Source organism: Phasianus colchicus, chromosome 1 (genome assembly GCF_987193195.1).
Source record: "Phasianus colchicus chromosome 1, bPhaCol1.hap1.1, whole genome shotgun sequence".
Taxonomy (NCBI): Eukaryota; Metazoa; Chordata; class Aves; order Galliformes; family Phasianidae; genus Phasianus; species Phasianus colchicus.
In genome coordinates, this window is record NC_143436.1 from 126,512,669 (window position 1) to 126,538,422 (window position 25,754).

The 25,754-nt window shown below is 39.9% G+C and overlaps 1 protein-coding gene across 5 annotated transcripts in view; it reads right to left on the minus strand.

Annotated features, from left to right (window-relative positions):
* Positions 1–25,754, minus strand: part of TBL1X (transducin beta like 1 X-linked) — a 197,979-nt gene that overhangs the window by 25,815 nt on the left and 146,410 nt on the right. For 4 of the 5 annotated variants that reach the window (XM_090125922.1, XM_031596119.2, XM_031596118.2 and 1 more), the window contains 3 exons: positions 10,930–11,075; positions 8,191–8,443; positions 2,017–2,149 (listed from right to left, as the gene is read on the minus strand). In XM_090125922.1, the coding sequence (XP_089982048.1) occupies positions 2,017–2,149; positions 8,191–8,443; positions 10,930–11,075 (532 nt within the window). Of the gene's footprint in view, positions 1–2,016; positions 2,150–8,190; positions 8,444–10,929; positions 11,076–11,243; positions 11,267–25,754 lie in introns of those variants that run through there. The other variant, XM_090125930.1, reaches the window with a different exon arrangement.

Here is a 25,754-nt window from a genome sequence, read left to right on the forward strand (position 1 = left end):
GATTACTGTCCTCCAGCTTCAGTGGAGACTGTGCAAGATACCATCCATCAAGCTCAGGGAGCATAAATTTAGGTTAGATATAAGGAAAAAAGCTTCTACACTGAGGGTGGTGAGGCACTGGAACGGGTTACCTAGTGCTGTGGTGGATGCCCCATCCCTGGAGACCTTCAAGGTGAGACTGGAACAGGCCTTGGGCAACCTGATCTAGCTGTGGTATCCCTGTTCACTGCAGGAGAGTTGGACTAGATGGCCCTAAGTGGTCCCTTCCAACACTAAGGATTCTATTGCCCTGGGCTCTCTGCTTTATCCAGTGTTCAGTGCTCTGCAGCAAAATGCAGAGCACTGGTCCCTCAGTCACTGTTTAAACTCTGCACACAAGAACTGTGAAATAGAGCTCATCCGTGTAGCATGGAAAGCACTGACAGTGAGCTGAACATCAGGAAGTAGATACCAAATTCAACAGGTACTAAAGCCAGTAAGTGAAGTTTGAGCCCCTATACTGAGGAGTCTTAACACCCTGTATAATGAACTGAGATATGTGAGAACTGGCAGAGGGGCAGAGCACTTGAGTACATGCCTTACTTCAGCTGTGCAGGTACTCTCCAGAATAAAGTAGCATTTGCTGCTGCATCTCAGGTGCCACCAGGTGTCCCTAAAGAATAATCTTTTATGGTATTCCTTCTCCCCTATATATTTTCCCTTAGATAATGTGCTTGTGATAATGGATCACCTGAAGGCTGTTTTCCATAAAATTCAAATTAATACCACAATGGATACGTTTATCATTACAAGTACATTGCCTAGAATGACTGGTATAAAGGAAATACTATTAGGACATTCTGGAAATAAAATATGTTCAGGAAGATTCTGTTTTCTAAAAATCCAGCCTGTCATCTGAAATCATTCATTGGAAACTGCTGTCTTCAATCTTGTAGAGATCTTGTGCTGTTTCTCCAACCTGATATTTACTTCTGTTAATTTATTAGGGTTTGTTTCTTTTTTCTTCCCCACATCTATTCTTTCCTATTTGCATTCTCATTTTTTACTTTCATGTATTAAGTCAACAAAGATCTCATAAGAAGACGATTCTGATGATTTCACAAAAAGTTGGAAAAATGACCTTCCTCTTCCACGTACATGCTCAGATTTTGTTAGGTAACTTCAAGTGATGAAGACCCATTTATCTCCTGTAACTTGCATCAGTTTCCCTCCATGTTCCCAGCTGCACTTCTAAAATTTAGCCCTTATTTTAAGTTAAATTTAATGCATGGGCAAACACAGACTCTAACAGTGTCTGTGCACACCTCCAGTGCTATGTTTACATCAGCATTTCAGTTTGGATCAAAATTGTTTTTTCTAAGTCAATTTGATTGCCCTGCTTACCATGCTTTGTCACGGCACAGCAGCAACAGAGAACACAAATTGGACTATTTTATCAATGAAATTGAGACAAAATATGTTCTCAAAGCATTTCCTAATGATGAGCACACTGGACATAACCAGGTTCCTTCTGAAGTACCCTTCTCTAATACAAACAGTGGTGGCATAAGACTCTCAAACAATAGTTTTGCCCTCTGGAACTACTACTGTTTATGCTGGACCATGCTAATGAAGACATGGCTAAAGAGAACTCTCTTTTATAGTCTCCATACTTTTAAAAATAAAACTTGGATGACAAAGCTTTCTGAGGTCCCAATGTGCACCACTAAGACGAGCAGGGACAGATTGCATAAACTTCTAATACTCTGAGAATTATCCAGTTATTTTAAAAACCTTTAAAAATTTTCTTTGCATTCAGAGACACAGAGTGCACATTTTAAATGTTTAAATGCTTCATATTCTGCGTCACCTTACTATTACTGAACTCCTACATACGTGCAGTACTGCTGAAAAAAACAGTTGCAGGCTGAAAAAATCAGTAGGGAGATTACTGATTAGTCTCTATGATATGCTCTCAAGTTCTTGCATCTATAAATAGACACTAATTGCAGCAGCTGTTTCCAGTCATGGCCTTACCCAGATGCTAGCAGGTCACTGACAGGGTTCCAGGCACAGATGAACACCTCTGATTCATGGCCCCGAAGGACTGTTGCTTTGTTAGGAGGAATTTCAACATCCCCGTCAATTTCCATTGGCTTTGAATGATTATCTGTAAAGAGAAATATCAGAATAAGTAGTTTGCAAGATGATGTTAGGTCTGCATTAAAAACAGCTGGTTACCTGTGGCCTAAACCTTAAAAGCAATGTATATTTAATGTCCTGTGTTGTGTCACTGGTCATGCTACTCTATTTTCTATGGTGACTCAAAGTTATGATATTTCCTCAAGATATAGATCTTTCTAAAATATCCTGTATAAAGTATGTAGCTTTAGATATAAATAATCAGTGTTCATTTCAGTACAGATTTTCTTGAAGATGTCTTAAGTTAAATCAACCTAAAGATTTATTGAAGTAGGAGATTGCCACATATGAGAAAAAATGTATGCTGTTCTTCTAAAAAAGCAGCAGACAGCACATTCATTTTCTTAGACAGTGTCCAATTAGAAGTACAGATGTAAGATATATGTAGAATGGGCCTAATTCCCCAAGTACAGCAGGGAAACAGTGAGCAGTTCTCTTCTTATGTGTACCACGATATATGCAAAGGGAGCAACTGATGCATAGATATACTTAACCCACATACTGTGATTCAGGGGTTGTTCAGACTGTAATGTAAGCTACTTCGGTTTTATAAACCATTTTTATTTCCTTAAGAAAAACAAAAAGTGAGTTTAAAACAATGAATTTCTCTTAGTGGCAGCATTTCATATCAGTTTGCATGGTGAACAATATTTGCACTCCAGATTTTCATTGCATCAGTATGAATCTCAAACTGCACTTCCTGGCTGCAATGCAAGATTATTATCCCCTGTGAATGAGACACCAATCAAGGGCAGGTAACACACTGGAACAACAGGCAGATGTCATGTACAGAACTGCAACCCATTTCACAGAAAGCACATCCAAGAGCAGAGAGCTGGCAGGCTGGCAGAGAGGCAGCCTTGTGTTATCTCATCAATGCCTTGGCCAGCTGATCTGCTCTGATTGATCAAAATCCAAGTTCTCAATCTGGGTTAAGTCTTTTAGTTAGTCATTCTTTAATCACATATGGAGATCCATAGGTTCACAAGTGGAATAATTATGTTCCTTTATTGCCACATGTTTATGGCATTTAGAATCAGCCATCTGTCCTGATACTCATGCTCCGTTGAGCTACTGCCCACTGACTGGCAAAACAGACTGTGATGTTACACAACTGCCATCAGAAGGAAGATCTCCAGATTTCTACCCTAACCCATGCTTCCAACTCCCCTGTTTTGTGCTAATTTATGCTGACTCATGCAAGTAGCACTTTCCATAGAATTTCATAGAATGGTTTAGGTTGGAAGGGACCAACCTCTGAGTAAAGAATTTAATCCTAACATCCAACTGAAATCTCCCCTCTTTTAGATTAAAGCCATTCCCCTTTGTCCTGTCACTACCAAACTGTGTCAAAACTTGGTCCCCCTCCTGCCTGTAAGCTCCCTTCATGTACTGGAAGACCGCAATGAGATCTCCTCAGAGTCTTTTCTTCTCCAAGCTAAACAAGCCCAACTCTCTTTAAGCTGTCCTCATAGGAGAGGTGCTCCAGCCCTCTAATCATCTTTGTGGCCCTCCTCTGGACCTGCTGCAACAGCTTCACATCCTTCCTGTACTCCAGGAAGGGGCCTCATAAAGGCAGAGTACAGGTGGACAATCCTCTCCCTCTCCCTGCACTCCTCATTCAAAATATCTGTACTTCTGACCATACTTAATAACCATGGACTGGCTGCATAAAACTAAACTATTACAAATGCCTGTTTGTAAAATCCACGTATGCCAAGCACTGTTCTTGACAATTCCCTATGTAAAATGAATACCATCAGGATACACAAGTACTTGAGATGCAACCTGATATTAGCACCTGGGAACTTTGATAAGATATTCCTAGTAATCAGGGCAATACAGAGTAAAGCACTGTTAAAACCAACCAGGAGATATGGCCTTAAGCTCCTGTATGTCTTACCAAAGCAAAGAATCACCAGGTTTAAAGCACATATTGATGAGAAAAACAGCAACATGGTACCTATTAGGCATTCGTGTGTGTCCTGTTCACACTGTGAGATGCAAGCTGGGGTTAAATCATGCAGTGAGATCTTTCAAGTGTTTTAATTTGAAAAAATTAAACGAGATATTACTCCTTCCATATATGATCCTACTGTTACCTGCCTGGCTCTAAAGGAAGAGCTGCTATTCACTCCTGAATAAAACCAAATGATGGCTTGAAAGCAGCTTTACTGCAGGGTCTCAGAGTCATGAGGTACTATCAGAACAAGGCCATCTGTATTTAAGAGTATTTTTTGTTTGTACATGGCCAGATGGAGAAATCTAGATATGTACTTTGAATGTTAATAATTATTCTGCAAAAAGAACAAACCCGTGACATGCAAAAAAAACCCTCAGTCAAGAGATACTTGCATTAGTACATATAAGATTGAGTGGCCTTTGGAAACAATGAAATATCTGCACAATTGTTTTCTATTGTTTTCCACCAGCAATTTTGACACTACAGCTTTGATGGTTCAGGAAAAAAGGGAGAGAAAGATGAGAAATCTTTCAGAAATTGTTTCCAAATGTTCATTCTGTACGTCTTCTCCTCCTGTTTTTCATCACGTAATTAAGTAGTGATGTTAAAGAATGTTCATATTTAAAGGATTACTTTCTGAAACATAAAATGCCCCTCTGAATAAACTGAATGAATGAACATACTGCTTCAGGCTCTTTTCAGATAGACATGATTAAGTTGTACCGAGTGCAGCAGACCTTCAAAAGTGAAAAAATTAGTCTGCATACTGGAGAACTGTGCTTAAATGTTAATACAAACTATTTTCTATTTCTCTATGGTTAAGACTACATTATATTTTAATATTTTTCCTCAAAGATATTAAAAATACAAAGTCACTGGAAAGTTACATTCCCTTCCCCTAAAATTATGTCGATTTCTTTTAAATGTAATTTTAACATATACCAGTGAGTGATTTCAACTCTTTTTTCCCCTCTGAGTTAAAACAAAAATAATGTACTTTTAAGCTCTTACCAGTGCTAACCCTGACTTTTCACAGGAAATGATTTTTGAGTTAAATATTTGACAGGCCATTCAATGAAGTTGTTCTTCATAGCAGTACCTTCAATAAAGGAGCTAGGTTGAGAGTTTTTTTTTCCCCAGAGATTTATTTTTCTTAAACCCAACCCAATCCTTGCAAATATAATGCTAAAAACAACAGTAAAAACATTTGAGTTGGAAAGCAATCCAATGCCAATTCTTTTAAGCTAATTTTTAAAGCAACTCAAAAGAGAAAACATTACTCAGGAAGCAGCAAAAGAAGGTAGCAATTTTCTTTACTTATTTTAAATCTGCATCTCAAACTGTTGTTAGATTTTTTCCGTGTCTCTCTATCTTAAATTATGTCTAAGAAAGAGCACACTACCCCAAACCATCCCCGTGTGTGCTAGTTCTGTTGAATCCAACAACAATGGAAATTACGGTTCAGGAATTCTCTCCCATCTTTTCTACCAGCACTCTTTCCTACAAAGTATGTCTCCCAGCTTTCACCTTGCTCATTTTATGTGCCATCCTAAACATCTTCTGATCTTAATCTTATCCTAAATGTTTTGTCTTAATCTAAGCTCTTGCCATATTTTTTGTCTTAGTCTATCCTAGACTGAATACTCTCTAAACACAGTGATAAGAGTGAAGGTAAGGCTGGATACAGTTTGTCCTGTGTAAGCAATAAAAAGGAAGAGCATGACCTTTTTGTTAATTCATTTACATAATTACCTTTTCCTAAATTTATCATAAAAGAAAGAAATATAAGTCTAAGACTATTAATCAGACCTATGCAATAAACTGCCAGTTAGATCTGTTATTTCTAGTGGTTTCTGATAACTACTGAGAGAGATCTCTTGCAGTTTATTTAAACAGGTCTGATCAAAGGTGAGAGCACCAGTTTTGCAGATCTGTATGCATCTCCCAAGTATAATCCTCAGCCTGCAGTTGTTGGTATCTTGCTGATATCCTCTGAATGACTCCAACAGAAAGGTTATATTCCTCCCAGAGCAAGGGAGGCACACAAAGAGCCATCTGTCTCTGTATTTCTCAGCAGCTTCTCCCTAAAGTCTCCTTCTCCTTAAATTGCAGACCTCACCTCTTTGCTCAGGATGGTGAACTGGCACAAGAGCAGCTGCCAATGAAATGTGCCAGCTGGCCAGGTACTCCTTGAAGACCTTCTGTCTTCCCACTGCCATGGCTGTTAGCCTATCTGCCTAGCAGGTTCTTAGCCATGTTCATGCTTTGAAATTTGCAGTCTAATAGCCTATGAAGTTTCACTGGACAACACTGATGTGATCTTCTTGCATCCTGCTCTATGCAGATATTGCATGAGATTAGGTCATATATGACTTCTCCACCTGAATACTCATGAAACTACTTCTATTAAAAACCACTATAAGAACTATTACTTTTAATAACATGATGAAAAATCTGAGAGATTGAGGTTTAGAGTGGTTACACATCTGAGCTGATCTGAAAGGCTCTCATTTTTTTAACACAAAGTGTACATGTTTCTTCAGATCAGAGAAAGTAAGTCTGAGAAGTTCTGCATTTGTGATGATCTGATATTCGGTTTTCTACCTTCAGAATTTGTTTACTGAGACAGAAAGAAATTCTCCAAAAATCTTTACCAATGATGAGAATGAAAGAGCTAACAACAACAAGTCAGCGGTAGATAAATTTGAAAGTGCTTTCATTTCTGCTTGTACCATATATGAAATAAGTTCAACTTCAAAACAAAGGATCAGTTGGAAATAAAATATAAACATTTTTCACAGATCTAAAACAAGTAACATCTTGGAATTTTTTAGAACTTTTAACATTGCTTTCTCAAAAGAAAAACATATTTTAAATCATATCAGTGTTACTGGAGGAAACCATTCTGTCTGACTGAAATTCCCTGAAGAAAAATCTGGTTTGAAAGCATTTTTCTCACTGACCCAGAGAGGAGTCTATTCAAGTCAAAGTGAAGACAGAGACTGATAAAGGCATCTATACTGCAGAACAAAGAAAATCTGTTACATGACAACAGTCCTGACCTGTTTCTTGTCTGAGCTAAAGAATTCTTGGGATTTCCTACAAAACCTGCCACACATGTTCCTCTAGAATTTCTTTTGAAATATATAATGTATTGAGGTTTCATTACAGATGTTAGCCAATGCCCTAATGTGGTTTGCACACACAAAACAGAACCATTAATCACATCTGCTCAACAATGTTAGCACAGCCATCAAGATTTAGTTACACCTACAGGTATATACACCTAACTTTAGATATCTAAGACATGACCTCTGCCATCAGTAAACAACGGTGAACGTGGAGCTCTTAGGGACTGACTGTTCCCATACAGGAACATTCTACAGGAGGTAGGATCTTCACAGTGATACTTGCTTGTATGATTAAGCATGTAGTGTTAAGTAAAAAAGCAAGGAATTCTTTGTGCCTTCAAAAGAAATTCACTGTTTCCAAACTGCTAGGAGTGGCTCATACAAGCTTCTATCCAGTTTTTGACTATTCTGTACAGGAATGGATAGGACAAACTGCTCCAAGGACCTTTGCAGTAAGGCACTGGATCATTACAGGGTAGTCAGTGCTCAGTGCTGTGCTCTGGTCATGCTTTAATTATACAAATATTGCTTGCAGGGCCCAGCCTCTCAACCCTCTTTACCCTAGCTTGGCCAAAATGATCAGCTGCAGCTGCAGCTTCTCCCAACTTTCATCTTATGTACTAAAGCACCTATTAATGAAATCCTCCTTCAAGGAAATTGCATACAGCTCCATTTCATGACACTGCTCTGCAATTCAACTTGAAATTCTGAAGATATTTGAAGTTTTTGCATTCTAAGAGACGGTATTGTGAGAGAAAAAGTGTTGTCTAGTCAGAAATCTTTCTAGAATTACCCCATCCTCTTGAAATTATCCCCCTCAGTTTTACCACCTTAGAGACACCAACTAAGTACATGAGGATTATTCAAAATCTTATCTTCCCCAGCAGTGGAAAGCAGCTGCACAGGTTGGCTTACTTATTGCATGTGCCCCATTCTCCTCTCCATTCACAGTGGCTTCTCCGTTCTTTGGTGTGTTCTGCTGGGAAACAGCAGTCGTCGTTGTTCCCGCTGTTGCTGCCGTTGCTGCTGCTGCTGCTGCTGCTGCACTGGCTTGCTGCTGAGCTAGTTTCTCTCTGAATGCTTGCTGCCGGGTCTGTACAACATCAGGCATCACTGCGTCTATCAGAGACAGTGACTCTATTGGCCTGCCATCAAATACTGTACCATCCTGCAAAGAAAATGAGCCGAAGTGAAATTGCAAGCTCAGGATCTTCAGCACTGAGGCTGGTAAAGAGGCAGTGTTATAAAGAAACAAAACAAAACCAGGTTGCGTGAGGATACTGTTCTGTGAAAGCATAATTTGTACAAAATTTACACAAAAACCAGGCAGCTGAACTCTTTACAGACTCAAAAATATGATGTTGTGAAAACACATGGTCTGAATTAGAAAACAGAAAGTTTACTTTATTTAGTATTTTGAAAAGGAAAGAATAATGGCTAAAATCATGACAGAGCCAAATGGACTTGGGTTGAATGGTTTGTGTTCCTGCACTAGCAGTAGCATATGAATGGAAGCAGTAGATGAATAACAAACCTCAGGCAAAATAAGATGTATATGCAAATTCACTGTTTCTTTATACCACATTCATCAGCCCAGCAGCACCAGTTGTAGCTGATTGTACAGGACTGCTTTACCACTATTATTCCTTTTTCCCCCCCCTAGTTTCATTAACAATAGTTACAGATTTCATTTTGATTTCTGTAAATTAGGCTTCAGGTTTAACAAGCAATTGAATTAACCTTCAAAGGCTATTTTTTAAGACTTAATACAGACTCAGGTCAACAACTGCTTTATCTACTTAGCTCTGCTTCACTTTCACTTTCCTATTACCTATTATCTTTCGAAAATGATACCAATAACTGGTAAGGAAAAACAACAGTTTGGCTTACAAGTCTGCTTCTCTTGGACTGTCCTTTGAATTATACCTTACAATTGCATTATTAAAGTATTACATATTTGTTTCCTTATGGGGAAGAAAACAGAGAAAAGAGTCATTAGAGAAGACACGTATAAGACCTCTTTCTCCTCAACATTTTTAATGTAAATGTCTCTATAGACATTTATTTGAATCCTGGCTCAAGTCCTTGCTACAACATGAAAAACAAACGTTTGCCAATGGATTTTGGCATCCTACATTTTTAACTATAAAAATGCTCACTGGAATATTTCCACGACTGTCTTCACACAAATCACAAACAATACTTTAATTTTATGCACACTAATTTATAAACTCACGGTTACTCACCACTTTGAAGTAATACACACAGTATATCTGTAGCCACTACTGGCACACAGTCTTGAGGAAGAGTGGCTTTTGTTTTGTTTCTAACTATATAATCAAGCAGAATTGAACCACTTGGAGAGAAAAAATAAATCACAACAGGGACAACACATTTATTTTTAGATTATTCACTCAAAAGAGGTTAATCCTGAAGCTGGATTCACAGGAATAGGACCTTACACCTTCCATACAACCTGAATTTATATGTGCTGTTCATGGTTAGAAACATTCTAACTGTGTAGATCTAATATCAGGCACAAGGCCAAATGTTAAGTAGCAGCAAATTGAGAGAGATTCCTCACACTGGTTTGTTATTACAACACCATCAAAGTGCAGCTTGGCATGAATGTCAAATGTCACTGCCCCAATTAAAAAACACATATAGAACTCTTAAATGTGGTATTGAGTCATAAAAATAAAACCATACAGACAAAGATAAAAACAAATGGATTTCCAAACCATACAGTACAAACACAGCCTTTTCTCTATTTTATATTCCTTTGTTCTCACCCATGTTGCTCACATACGACATTCAGCTATAGAGGAAAAAGCAATAGCTTTTTATGCATTAATATTAATACAGATCTCTGACAAATACAGCTATCTGTGGTAAATATTTTGTAATGCAGCACTTGCTTATCTGTCATGCTCCACTCCCTCTCAAAGTATTGCGCCTTTAAGGTTGGCAGGGCAAAAACACTGGCTTTTTCCTACATGCCCTGTTTGTTTCCCCTTGCAGCTCAATGAGAACAGGGACACTTTGTGGCTTCTCACACAATGCACACAGACAACCAGTGATCCAGCCAGGATGAGAATTTATACACACTTGTTTTGGCATGTCTGTGCTATGTTAGGATGGTGCTCAGTCTCTGTATGATCTGAGCCAAAGCCACTGAAATCAGAAGAATCTCTCCAGTGACCTCTATGGACTGTTATTCAGGTTCCTCACAGCTTGCAAACAGCAGCACTAGGTTCTGAAAGGCAGCACAAACTGAAGTTTTAATCTACACTGCAAACTTTTCCTGTCAAACTCTGCTGTCACCTTGAAAACACTGTAAACACAGACACACCATCTTGTTTGCTGCAGGAATCTGCACTTGCTCTGTTGCCTTGGGTAGCGGAAACACTGTAAAACCCAAATAAGCAACACAGAGGTGGCTTTGGTGCCACAGCCAAAAAGCAAAATGTACCGCAGAGCTGCCTGGTTCTCTGCTGGGTGGGGCAAAACAGGGTGAGCAACAAAAGGAAACTGCATCAATGCAATGTGAGGATGAATGGTGGGTGTTTTTTTGAGATGTGTCCCTCGGTGAGCTCCAGCACACTGGCTGGCAGTGCCCAGGAGGGGTGTGAGAGGGGTGCTGGGGGTACTTACTTCGTTGATGCTGATCTCAGCCTCCACATACTGGAGCCCTTTTTGGAGGATGGAGATGAGTGCAGCAGGTGGCACTAGTGTTCCGTTGATGTTGGACTGACTGATGTGGCTCTCGATGCCGAACGTGAAGGCCGAGTGGGAGAAACCTGAGAGCAGGAAAAGGAAGCCATGACATGAAATCTAAACGCACCAGCCAGATACACCTTCATGGTCTAAAAATAATTCTGCTTCAAGATGCAAAAGACACTGCAGCACAACTGGGGGAAGGCTGCCGCAGAGGCTAAGGACAGCTGTGTCAGTGGCCCTGCAGCTACCTGTGCACAGCCCTGCACATCTTATGGGCAGCAAGCATCACTCCGAAACATGTATGCACACACAGGAGAGTAATCATGGGAATCGGCCAGCTGAAAACGAAAACACAAACATGAAAAATACGAGTCAGCACGAGGACACGTTCAGCTAACAATAAAAATAACTCAGGTCTTCATTTTCCTGTCTACGTTTTCGTGTCAGTGCTTCCTGAAGTTGAGCAGTTACACCCCTGCCAGAACCACACAACACCAGGGCATGGGCGCAGCTCACGCAGGGGAGCCGTGTGCTGATGCAAGGGAGAAGTTTAAAATCCACATTTATTGCTGAGTGTAATACGACACGTGAAGCACTGCCATTAAGCATGAATCAACAGAATGGCCGCTCCTGCAAACCCATCTTCTGAAAGCGAACAGCAACAGCAAAAGTAATTAATTGGGATCTGTCAAATTGCAGATGAAGAGCCAATTCGACAGCCCTCCCTTCAGCCCGATGCTTTTCTCTTCACCATTTCATTTTCTTTCCCTTTGCCATTCCATTTTTGTCACTGTCCTAGAAAGAACTGGTTGTGACGCTGTAAATTGAAGTGCATTTTGGACGAATGTTGAGGCTCTGCAGCCCAGTGGCTGGTAGGGCTACTGGGCACTGCTGTCTGGTCTGGAGGCCGCAGCCCCACGGCCCAGGCAGTGGTGGGGGAAGGGAGCACAGGATGTAGATGTAACCGTAGGAACCCATTTATCACCACACTGTCTCCAGAGCATTAATCTAACATTAAAAGCCTTGGGGAAACCACCCATGCGCTGTCTCAAACAGGAAGAATCTTAGCAGTCTCCGCTGACCAGACAAGAGGAAAAAAAAAAGAAAAAAGAAAAAAGAAAGCAGTTCTCAAATGAAAATACTTCCGTTAAATATAGCTTTGCCTCTTCCCCTTGTCAACAGTAGTTTCATTTATAGTTCTGTCCGTTAAGGGATTTCCCCTCTGTCACTGCAATGTCCGATTGTGTGTGGGCTGGCGGACAGGATTTTGGGCTCACTCCACAGCACTACTTTCTCTCCCTCTCTCAAACTGTTTTCAAGACTCTTTTTGCAACCAGCTCAATTACCATCATAGACAGATAGCAAAAGCAAGCTAAGAAACAGAATGCCTCCCACATGTGAAAACCAAGGTACGTATTTCTCTGTGATTCTCTCCCCCTACGCACTTCATTTTGCCACTGCTTTTCCTCTCCTCCAGCTTCTATCCTTTCCTTTCCCTACCATACTTCCCTTTCTTAGCACACCTCCATTTTTAGGAATGTTTAGGACACTTTCTAAAAAGTTGATCCAGAAGAATTATTGTGTATGACCACAAGCATGAAAACAAAGCATAGGGAAAGAACACCTGAAAAAGGGCAGTATCATTTATCTAATCCCTGGTCCCTCTTTACCCTGTCTCACTCTTTATATCCTGGTCTAGTTTATGAGCTGCTGGACCTCCTGCTGCATCCAAAATAGATCTGCAAGGCAGTGTTTTTGCCTTGTTATTTGTTTTGCAGAACATCCAAGCACATTGCTGGGTACCACAATGAGAAGGAAGTCACTCAACACACACAGCTTGAGTCAGAGAGACCTATGGTTTGATCGCTGAACACTGAAATCTCTATGTATATATAAATGTAGGGCATGCGATTAATCAGATCCCACTAAATGTATATTTATATGCATTTAAATTAAACAACAACAACAGTAGTAACACATTCTTGAAAAGCAGTGGACTTTAAAAAGCACGACAGATTAATCAGCCAATCTACTTAAAAATGCAGTAGATGCAGATAATTAAGCTGTTGTCCAGAAGCACTGAAGTTCCCTACGAAAAAAGACAGCAGCTAGTTTGTGAGCTGGCAGCTGATAATTTTGTAAAGTGGTCTCTGATTTGATCAAAAGGCAGACAGAATAAAAATGGCGAACAGTAAACATCCACAGAAGATGGTAAAAAACAGAAAACTTACTGCGGATCTACAGCAGCCTTGATTTTATACGACTTCATTACTGCATACAGTATCCTGCAGACCTTTTTGCTGACTGCTGTCACATCTCATTTCAAGTCACATTGTTGCCAGCAGACAGGTTAACATGGCATACAGCTAACCTCTCTGGCCAGTACCAAGCTGCCAAGTCCTTGAAGTGCAAGACCTCTCACCTGACTGCGGGTGGGAAAAGGAACCTCTCAGCACAAAACACAGCTGTGTTACTGAAATGAATCCTTTCATTTGACTGTTTCTCTCCATGACAAGTAACTATTACCATAGCACCCCTGAGATGACCAAACAAAAAACTCCTGGATACACTGTCACTAAATAGAAATCTCACTCACTTATCTCCAGCAGCTGAGTCAGATGTTCCCAAATCTTATCTGGTAAGATCCAAACAATGAAAATCAAGAGTGAAACTACTTAAGTGGGTGCTGCGGGACACTGTGTTCCTCAGCCCTCTTGAAAAAATCCTAATGTACAACAGTATTTAAAAGAAAAACAAAGAAACAACCACCCAAGCAACCCATAGCTAGTTATCTCCTGATTTCTTAAATATTACCATAGAATTTACATAACATATGGAAGTGCAGTGATTTTAAAAGTTAAGAAAATTCTGAATGAAGCTGTACCCACGTCAGGTTTTTGGTAACACTGAAAAATCATTAGAGCTTTGCTTCTATAGTTAACAGATGTCATCAGTTCTCTTCAGGGCACCGTGAGTACATGGAATTATATAGCTATGTTGCAGCTCTTTATAGTTCAGTCATATAAAAAAGTGATTTTTACTAAACAAAGGCTAGTTTCTTTTAAATGCTAGCTATTTAAATGCTTGTGTTACAAACGTTAACTTGGCCCTCCTTCTGAAGTTCATGAAACCACATGAGGCAGCGCTAAGCCAGGAAGCCAGCACACCACCCCCTCAATGACTGTGCAGGCTGTCAAGGCAGTCAGGGAGGGAGAACAGCAGGAGAACGTGCTCTGCAAATGGCAGTCTTAGGGAAGGATGTGACCGGGATGGTATGCCATTCTGGCAGACCAAAACTCAAAATGCTGCTGTAGCAGTGAAATGAAAGAAGTGCTTTGCAAATGTGTGTCCATATGCGTCACTTCTTAAAATTCTGTCAGCCCAGCGATTGTAATAATCACTCTATAAAACATGAATTTATACCCAAATGACACCAGTAAGTGGTGTCTTCATGGAGTAAAACCTTTGAGGATACATACAGTGAGACTCAGAGGTTTTAAGGATGTGGGCATGAACACAAAAGGCCAAAGGGAGGGACCAGGCCACATGCTGGAACTGGTTTTCTATCTGTTAGCTGGGCAGTCACTTATGCAGTGACACGACCGGTGCCCCAAATGGCATCTTTCACCTTGAGAGGATGGCTGCCAGGTCTTTCCCATCTCAGCCCAGAGAAAAGATGGGAAAACACGAACCATCGGAACTACATACAATGTGTAAAAACATAATCATACAGGAAAAAAATCCAAACGAACAGTGGATTAACTGCAGGACTTCGTATGATCACGTAAAAGGCGGTATCTATCTGCTCTGGGATAGTAGTCTGGAAAGATTTTGCAGCGCATAAAAGCATTGAATGACATATGAAAATTCATAATGAATGCAGGAGAAAAATGACATAATGAAATGAATCTCACCTAACAAAAATTGCTATGCAAGTGTTTTTGACTTGAAAAGTGAGTGAAATTCATCATTTAGAGATTCTCTCACGTTTATACTGACAGTGATAACAAATCCTGGTTCTGTGCTGCATCTCTTCCCACATCGAGGTGCCTATATAAACTATCAGTGGTACAACACAGTCATTTGGGAATTCTTCCCCTAGGCAGTGCCAAAAAATGCATATGTAGGGCTGTTTTGCAAAATTTCACTGATAGATTTTTCTGCAACTGCAAAAATAGAAATAATAGTGTTTTTTTCTTTCCCTTGGCTGCTCCATTTTCAGTTAAAAATGGCCTCCCTGACAGACAGTATTTGCCACTGATTTTTTGTTTAACGAACATAATGCTGTTCTTTGCATGCTGATTGATCTGCAGGCTATGTAACTTCAGTTGTTTGCAATATGCTTGGCTCAGAGCAGCAGTGCCTAGAAAACACAAGCATAGGAAACAGAGATAGCTGGGCTGCCACGCAGCCTGAAGAAAGCCCTGTGTCCTCTGGAGACGTGCCTCACCTGGTCTGAGTTAAACATTCCTTCTTTTAAGCACACAAATGGGGTGCTGCTGAGTATTCCCTGTGCTACTTGATCTAGCAATCATAGATCCATCTGACTGACATTCCCTAAGTGCTTCCTTCATTTTCGGATTCCTTTATCGCTGTAAAGAGCAGTCGTGTTTAAACTTAAAGTGCAATAGCTATGGCACCTACTGCTGCATTTGTGCAGGTGAGCAGACTGACAAAGAAAGGTCTGTGGAAGCAACGTCTTTTGACATATTTCTGTCTTAGCCAGTTATTCAGGAATGATTAGCGACAGTTAAGCTGCTTTCTGAGTACCATACAAGCCTCCTGCTTATGAACTAAATTTTTTTTTAAACGTAGTAAGTTTACTTAACATACTGTTCAATTTTTTTTTTTTTTAAACACATTTTGTCTCTAAGTTGGTTGCAAATTATTCATTTTAATTATTTATACTACGTGATTCTTCATACTACGTGAAACATTTGTTATCACAAAATGAAACAAAGAGTAAATAATTATGAACATTAAACTGTCTCTGACGCACATCTCAGACATCTCTATGAGGAACCGAGTAGAAGCGATAACCCATTCTTACAAATCTTTGAATAACTCATGCCCAGTGTGGTCTTTGGTCCAGGAAAATTGAGATATCATCTGGAGGTCTGTGCCGTTTCCTTTAATGACTTTTCCTATTTCTTTCATTCAGGCAGTCCAGACAGGTTTTCAAAATGTAGTGACTCCAGGTTCATGCTCCTGAAGTCACAAAATTAGTGCTCTTATTACCTTAAGAGATAGATGTCAACTCTTTTTTCTGTAATAATTTAACTACCCCCAAGTGCACTGTTAAATAATCAACACATTTTATTTCATCGACTTCTCTAATACTGTGTTGTCTTCCTTTATGGAATTTCCAAATACTAGTCTTCCAATTCTTATCTTGACTTAACACACTGTTCTCTTATAAAGTATTTGGCAGGTACAGGGTACAAAAATAAGGAAGGCTGTACCAATGATTAAAACTTCTGGCTTGGTAACTTCTGGTTTTGCAACTGCTATAATGTGATTCACTGGCAATTTCATTCTTCTGATGGCACAAGTGCTTGTTTTCTTAAGGTATTCCCGTGACTGGCATTATTGCTGATACTTCCACTGATGTAAAATACATGCAAGGATGGAACACATCTAAGAGCTGTCTGCAGCTGTACAGGCTGCAGGAAAAGAAAGATGGCTGTGAATGGGGTTAAAGAAAGTCAGCTTTACCGCCATAAATGGGCATAAGTGCAAAACTCCTGGGAGATTCAGACACATTAAGCAGAAGCATTCCACAGCATAATGACTTAAAAGTTTATTGCACACAGAAGGAAAGGATGTCCACACACAGTCCCATTGGCAGCCTTGCCATGACACCAAACCCAAATAACTCCAATGCTTGCTGAGCTTGCCAAAGAAACCAGATGCAAACAGTGGAAAAAGATCTTCCAAAATTTGACATCTGGGTCTTGGGAATGCCATGTGAGCTGGAAGGCAAGAAAGGAAGAATGGTGCAATGCAGTGACCTGAAATAAATCAGAGCCACACCACTGCAGTTTAAAGAAATTCCATTAAAGAACAGTGAAATAGAACTACTAACAAAATAATTTCCTCCAAATAGCAATGTATGAACAAAACAATTAGTGCTAAATTAAGGCTTTTGAAGGTCTAAATTAGTATAGAGAAGCAAAGAAAACATATCTCTGAGCCCATGAAAATTCATGTGAGAACACAACTTCTGGCTGAAAACCAGAAGCAAACAATTTAACTTGAATAACTTTATTTTCTTGATCCTGGACATAACACATGCTAGCTGAGTTCCTGGAGCAAGTTAAACCATTTCTAGACCATTGTTCAAGAGAACCCAACGATGTTCTTTACTGCACTTGACTGCAGCTGCCATTTTGCAATGTAGGAATTCCCTTTCTGAGTGTGGGAATTGGGATGCACTGAGTGTGAATTACGAACACAGCATGAATCCCCATCCTTGCTTCTTACATTTCTGTCTAAATGTAATTATACAGACATTTTATTGGGCTTACATGGCAAGGTTTGGGAAGCAGGGAGACTGCAGGGTGACCTCTGTGAGCAGAGCCTGGCAGTGCCCTACATCAGAGCAGAGAAGCTGCAGCTGCTCCAAAGGGACCCACTGCTGCCAGAACAGTGCCATGAGAGGTGCCAGGTGTGCTCTGCGAGAGCAGATTTAAAGAAGGGAACACTGCTGTGCTACAGCAGATCTCCCTGTGCGGTCACAGAGGAGCCCACGGGGCAGTGGTAGCTGTGACCTGCAGGAGGCATGGCCTGTGGGTACCCTGCAGGAGCGGCCTGTGCTGGAGGTGCAGCCCGTGGAGAGGGGCAGCACTGGGGCAGGAGGGCTGTGGGAGCTGCTGCCCATGGGGACCGTGTGGGGCAGTGCCTGAAGGGTGGGCCCTGTGGTACAGAGCCATGTTGGGGCAGCCTGTGGGAAGCCCACGTGGGATCAGTTTGGGAAGTATAGTGCTGTAGGAGGGACTCATGTAAAGAGAGGGCTAAGAGCTGGCCATGGAGAAGTGGAAGAGATGAAGGGGAATGGACTGACCGCAACCCCCACTGCCCGTTCCCCTGTGCTGTTTGGGGGGGAGGAGGGAGAGAAAGGTGGATGGGAAGAAGGTGGTTTAGTTTGCTCTTAGCTTCCACTGTTCTAGTCTGTCAGTAACAGGCAATACGTTACAATTAACCTTCCTATGCTGAGTCTGGCTTGCCTGTGACAGTAATTTGTGAGTGATCTTCCTGTCCTTATCTCAACCCATGAGCCCTCTTTCATCGTATCTTCTCCCCCTCTTCCTTTAAGGGGAGGGAGAGAGTGCTTGCAGTGGAGTTTAGCTGCCCATCTGCGTGAAGCCACTACAGACATAAAAAATATGCTCGTAAAACCCTTGTGTAGTATGCACAGTTTTTGCAGAAAAGACATGGGTTTCTCCAAAACATGTTTTGTTTGGTGCCTAGAGCCACTGATAACATCCTACAAGCAGCTAGAAAACAGGTGGGTAAAAATCCTGAACCACATCTTGTTTATTATTCACAGCAGCCTGAGATTTTTCTCCTAGCTGAGCTTTCTCAGTAATGCATCTTAGAGTGCCTCTCTAGTTTTGGCAGTATCTGCTTATTTTTGAAGACTTACCTTTGCAATTACATAAAGGGCTTAACAAGGACACACATTAGCAATTTAAAATAAGAACTGCTGTTGAAATATATTTTTAGAAAAATCAGCTGAACAATGGGGCCTGTACATTTGTTTCAAGATTAGGATTGCGGAGCGATTAAAATTATTTCCAGAGCCCTAGGAAATGTGCCCTGTATTACACGTTCTTCACAAAGAAATTATCCCTAACCGTAGCTTGTGTCAGCTGCTAAAATTACAATGTGCCTGGTTACCCTAAGTTTTGTAGAAGCCATTATTCATTAATATTAAACGTTACACCCTTTTTTTCTTGGATATCTGACCTGCTCACCTTCTGCCAAGAATTCCAAGTAAATGTCTGCTACCCAAAATTATTTTATTAAAGAATGTTTTTGGCAGTATTTTTTTTTTCTTTTTTTTTTTTCTTTTTTCTTTTCATGCAGGAAAATATGCTGGAAAAGATTAATACTACTTGGAAATGATCTTTTCATGAGCAATACTTGGCACTCACTGCTTAAGTCTTTCTGAGTGCTGCAAATTAACAAAAAGAAATACGATACAGACAGAAAACAGAACATGAGCAATGGAAAGAGGAAAAAAAATCTTTTGAAAACAAGGTCTGAAATAATCCCCCTTTTTCACTTGCTCTGTGTAAATAGGCTGACAACTGCAAATAAATGTCAACGCAGACCTAGCACTTTAATGCAACTATAGGCAAGATTTGAAGCAACTGCAAGAAAAAAAACAAATAATCCTTCTAAATTAGTGGGATGCTGTTATCATAGAATGGCTTGCGTTGGAAGGGATCCCAAGGATCACCAAGTTTCAACTCCCTGCCACAAGCATGGCCACCAACCACCAGATCTAATACTAGACCAATCTGCCCAGGGCCTCTCCAACCTGGTCTTGAACACCTCTAGGGACGGGACATCCAAAGCCTCTCTGGGCAGCCTGTTCCAGCACCTCGCCACTCTCTTATTTACAACCCTGTTCAATCAAACATGCAAAGAGTTGTGCAACGTTGGAAGGATCCCTTTTATGTAAGAGATCTTCACAGTCATACACGCTTCTCATTTTTTTCTGTAAGGCATGTTTTTTTTTTTTTCTCCAGTTTCAATATTCACCTGCAAGCAGCATCAACCAGGAAGGACATTGTGGGCACTCAGGAACTTCAGCTCTGGAATAGTTTCTGCTGATGGCCACTACACATGGAGTTCTAATGAAGCTGTGCTGGCTAGAGATGTGAAGTGGTGCGATGTATAACTGCAAAACTGCAGCACTGTAGGTACAGCTTCTTTCACTGGGTCTGGCCAACAATCAGGAAAAGCACTACACAAACATGTAACACATCGCTGGTTTTACTAAGCAAAGACATCTTGATCTACAGATATTTTCCTTCCCCCCAGTATCCAATTTTCTTAATATCCCTATACTGCTGTGATACTGTAATTATGTAAGCTATAATGATCAGGACATCAGATGATCAGAACAAAAACATGGGCTATGGAATAAACTTGCAAAGGTTTATTTGCATAACTTCAAATTTCTGTGTTTGCTCAGTGTCTGAGATCCAGCACTGCACAGCACCTTTCAGGCCAAACAAAAATGAAAATAGCCAAGTTTTTAAACTGTTCTCTCAACAGACCTAGAAGGAAATACCAAGTAAGCAGGGTTTTGCAGAAAGCAAAGAAACAGGATGCTCAGTGTATTTTTTTCCTTCATAAGAACTTAGAAAATTCTGCACAAAGTATTGCTTTTCTTATGTGACATTTATAGGGCTACTATTACACAACAGGGGTAAATGAGACAGAGAAAGAAGTTTCAAAGGGATTGCTTGATCAAATAAAACATTCAAAATTATTATTTATATATGTGTACGTAATGTAGACATCTGGTCACAAAACTTTAAGCTTGTGCACATAAACACACATAGAAATGGCCATCATACAGCTTACTGCATTCTCCTGTAAATATAACCAGAACCAAGCGTGGCAGAACAAATAACTTCTGTAGCTGTGAAAGTATTTTTTCCTCTCCATCGTGGAATTTGGATTTTGGGAAGCTGACCATCAAATACTGCTAGCCTGTATTCACTGTTCTATGAAAAGAAGTGCACAATGGGATGTGGATTAACAGAATGTTCTGAACAATACAGAAGCGTTGTAAGCTTAGCAACTCATTTGTTTATCTTTAAGCTTAAAGGTATTTACCTTTAACCTAGCAGCTTAATCTTTTGCAAGATTATAGCTTTGATAATTATAAAAAAAATGTTTTTGGAAGTGCAGCTCAATAAAGCTAGTTGTCTTTTAATGCTGACCCTGATTTTCTTAAAATCTACTTAGTATTTGCAAAGAGAATAAATGATTACTAGTGAGAAACTGTGCATAACAAAATTCTTATTCAAAAAATGGACTCATCTCTTCAGCAGTCATTCATCCTCCAACTATGAAGTATTATTTCATATTCAGAAGCAGTCTCGTTGTTTGTGAAATCATACAGTAACTTCCTTCCTAATCTAGAAGAAATACAGAAGGCAGGAGAGATATTAAAATAAAAAAGAGCGTCAATTCAGTGAAAACCTTCGTACCTTTTTGAAAGTACAGTTTTCTTTACTACATTTATATCTTGCAGGGGAAGGTTATATACATTATGTTATATTACAAGCAATGTACGGAAACAGACAGTTTCTCATTAGATAGGAATGTTAATTCTTTTATTTAAACCCAAACTGGTTTTGTCAGTTTTCTCAAGCACTTCTATCCAAAATCTACTGTACCACATATTTCACTTCCGCAACAACACCGTGGCTTTTGTGTATCTCAAGTAATTCAAGAAAGGTCACAAACACTGGCTCTATAACCAACTTCCAATTGATTGGATTTGTATCATAAGCTTAAATAGAGCTGCATGCCCACAAATCAGATCCGTGCTAAACCAAGACAATTAAAAATGGATTTTGTATTGCTTCAAAGCCTACCATCGTATCGCTGAAAAGGTGAAAGATTCCTGCAGTCAGCCTTCACATTTGTTCCTGAATAATAAATACCATCAGAATCTCATTCATACTGCATTTAGATATATGAATATATTCAACCAATATATAACTGCCTATAAATTCATAAGTAGTACCTAAAATAATAGCAAAATACTGTTAAATACTGCATTACCACAATTCTTTCTCCAGAGGATTTAAATATATTTTAGGACTATAACCTTTTTACTCTACATAGAATTAACTTCATTTTCAAACAAAAAAATAAAGGCACAAAAACTTCAAGGCCAGATTCAAACACCAATTTTCATGTATTTCCTTAAAAATTGCATTATTTTCTTTAATCATTTATACCTGACCAGCATCCAACTGTACTAGCAAAAAAGTACCCATGCAAATAGGAGCTAAGCAAATACACGTGAATGCTGCCGTGTTTTGCCTACAAACTACAGCTACTACACATCACAGGCAGGATACATGTGGTCCCAGAGTCAGTGGCAATACGCCACAGGTAGTTACTGGAACAGCCCTAAAATGTGTATTTTATCTTTGGGTGGCAGGGTGTCATTTCAATGTTATACTTTTCCCTCCACAAACAAAAGGTCTCCATCCTCACCACTAGAGCACAGATATGTACGTGGCTTCAGAAGCATTCCAGTGACTATAGTGTTCAACAGCACCTTTATGTACAGGTACTTCAAGAGACCTTTGAAGTTTCTCAGCTTTGAGAAGGAGGCTGGGCTAGTTGAACCTGAGCCAGAAATTACCCTTGCAATAAAGAAAGCCAACAGCATCCTGAGCAGTGCTAATGAAGAATGTTGCCAGCAGGTTGACGGAGGTGATCCCTGTCCTCTCCTCAGCACTGGTGTGACACACATGGACTGCTGGCTCCATTTCTGGAGAAACACTGGAAAAAGTCCAGCAAAACGCCACAAAGATTACCAGTGGAGTTGAGCATGTCGTGTATGAGGAAAGGATGAGGCAGCTGGGACTCCTCAGCCTACAGCAGGTAAGCTCAGGGGCTTCTTATCCATGTGCATAACTGCCTGAGGGGTACAAAGAGGATGGAGATTTCAGTGGTACCCAGTGACAGGACAAGAGGAAAAGGGCACAAATCGAAGCACACATGAAATGCTATTAATCCCTACCTCTCCCCCTGCTTTCTTTTTTTTTCCAAATGTCAATGTGACCAAATAATGGAACAGGCTGCTTGAGGAGGTCTCGGACTCTCCACAGAATCACCAAGGTTGGAAAAGACCTACAAGATCATCCAGTCCAACCGTCCACCAATCACCAATAGTTTCCACAAACCCATATCCCTCAACACAACGTCTAAATGTTCCTTAAACACCTCCAGGGTCGCTGACTCCTCCACTTTCCTGGGCAGCCCATTTCAGCACCTGACCACTCTTTCAGAAAAGTAGTATTTCCTAAAGTCCATTCCATCTTTGCAGTCACTCAAAATCCAACTGGACTAATGCTGACCATGGTAGGAGCAGGGCAGTTGGACTAAATGACCTCCAAAGGTCCTCCCCAACCTCAACTATTCTCATACTGTGAAGTGCTGGACACTGTGCAGCCTGAACTCTCCTCTGAACTAACCAGTGGAGAGGAGAAGAGAGGAGAGAAATAAGGAAAAATCATTATTCACAGACACTATATTCACACCGTATTTTTTTATTAACACATTAGCCAAGTGCCTTTATTGACCAAGTGCCTCATTATTCTCCTGAATTATTCTTCTAAGGGTATATTTTAATAATTTAAGCAAAACTTACGCACTATATATTTCTCTTCTACCTAGCAGCAGCCTTCCTATGCAAAGGAAGCAGTCAGTTTTGAAGCAAATTTAGCTGACCTATATAGGCCAATATTTTATGCTATGCTTTAGCTGAATTATTTTCATACGCTTTTCACATCTGTGACTCAGGAACTCTGTGCTATAACAATTATTTAAAATACACCTCACACTGAAAAAATATGGACTTCAGAGAAAAAAAATCATACTCATGTACAGTAAAAATTGCTGCATAAAGCACAAATTTGAAAGAACAAAATATTCCATTTCTGTTCTGAGAATGTACTTTTTGCAAACTGTGATATTTTGTTTACAGTTTGTATGAAATTTCTTTGTTTAAAGATAGAATGAGTATATAAAGATATATTTTCTTTCAGATTTTGTTGGCTCCTTTTCAAGGAATTGTAAATGGCATTAGAAAAAAATATAAGGTAGCACTATTCCAACTATTAGTGCGTGACTGGACAAGGTCACAATGCTGAAATCCCAGAAGCTTCAGAATACCCATGTCACTTATAATTCCAGAAGACAGAATGAGAGTAAGATGCATTGGATATGGCTAACAGGAAGGGCCCTCGCTTGCACATTTTTAACTCTAAAAGGAATTTGTGCTGTGATTCACAGAAACACATCATGCTCTATGTGCCCTTTGAGCCTATGCTTAAAACCTAGGAGAAAATCTTATCTTCTAGAAAAATCTGTCAAACATCAACCGATCAATCAATATCAATGCAATGCTGTCATCCCGAACCTACAGGGGAAAACAACTACATTACTAGCTTAATTCATATGGCTGGGAAGAAAACAAATGACAATACTGAAGTATAATGGTAAATTGTCCCAAGTCAGCTGCTAAAAATTTACTGACATGTTTTTAGTACAAGTATCCAGAAAGCATTTTTATTATCTTGCACATGGTACTGACTGTACACCGAGGAAAAGTTTATCAAGTGTATGTCATAAAACATGGAAAAATTCAAACTCAACAGCAAAAGTATGAGTAAAAATGGAAACTTATGCAATCTTAGCTCTAACAAGGCATTGCCAGACATCCACCACAATAAATGTCCTATAGAAGAGCAGTACAAGCCTCAGACAGATGGAGAGCTGATAAGATTTGATGGTGCAAGATACATGTAAGTGGTACAGAAAGAACACAGTTCAAACAATCAATCAATCCATCAAAATACTAAATTTGAAAAGCTTTAATAATGAATTGGCAGATTGGACTGGGTAGGGAAGGTAATTAATTGTAGCATTTGAATCTATGATAGGATTTGTCACTCACAACAGATGGCAGTATAGTTTGGATTAAAAGGTACATCATGATTCGATGTGTCTTGGTTTAGCCATTTCCTTCTCTTCAATGCTCTCTGAGGTTGTTACTGCATATTGGTTACTGCCCTTCATTCTGAAAGACAGATAACTATCTGTTTCTGTTTCGGGCAGACAAGGCAGAATGGGAAATCTCTGTACACTAAATTTGGTATGGTTTTGTAGAATTGCAGTCCTTCATTCTGAAAACAATCCACAGGACTGTATTAGGGGTGAGGATGGCTGTTGGCAAAAGTATCCTTCTCAGGAGCTTGAAGAGGTGCAAAACTGAACCTATATAATTTGGATGGCAGAACAGTGCCTTTGGTATAGCTTGTTTTGCTTTTGCCAACGCATCTGTTGTATGTTGGTATAAATATATCCACCATAGGAACATTTTGTGTGCTTTTACTTTCATGCTGATAGAATGCTCACAGTGCAGACATCACCTAAGCCTGACTTCAGTAACTGAGGCCAACATTTTCACCTGGAGGTGGTCTGAATCAAGACACCTTCAAATAAATGGAATTCAATTTTCAGAAGTTTGACTTCTGAAAGTACTTGGCACTTTGCAGAATTTGGCCGCTTCGAATTGTGCTCCAAAAAGTGCACATTAAAAAAGAACTAAGCTGAACATTGCAGGATCTGGTTTTTGGATAAGAATTAACAATTTGAATCAGAAACTAGCCATTCAACTTCTTTATAGCTCAAGAAGAGGTGCATTCTTGTGCTGCCACACAAGTGAAAAAAGTGAAAACACTCTGCCACCTCAGTGGTAGAATTCCTACGCTAACAATAGAGAGACCTTAAATGAAAAATATGCCTGAGGTACTGCTTCTTTTTCTTGGCATGGACAAGACCTGAAAGAGACACTTCTGTGAAAAGGCATTTATTTATTTATTTTAATACAGCTGTGCAATTGCAGCCTTAACTGGTCCAGGTCCTATCGTGTGGATAGTGGAGGGATGCGACTCCACTGTCAGTAGAGCAACCATCTTCTCCTGTATTGC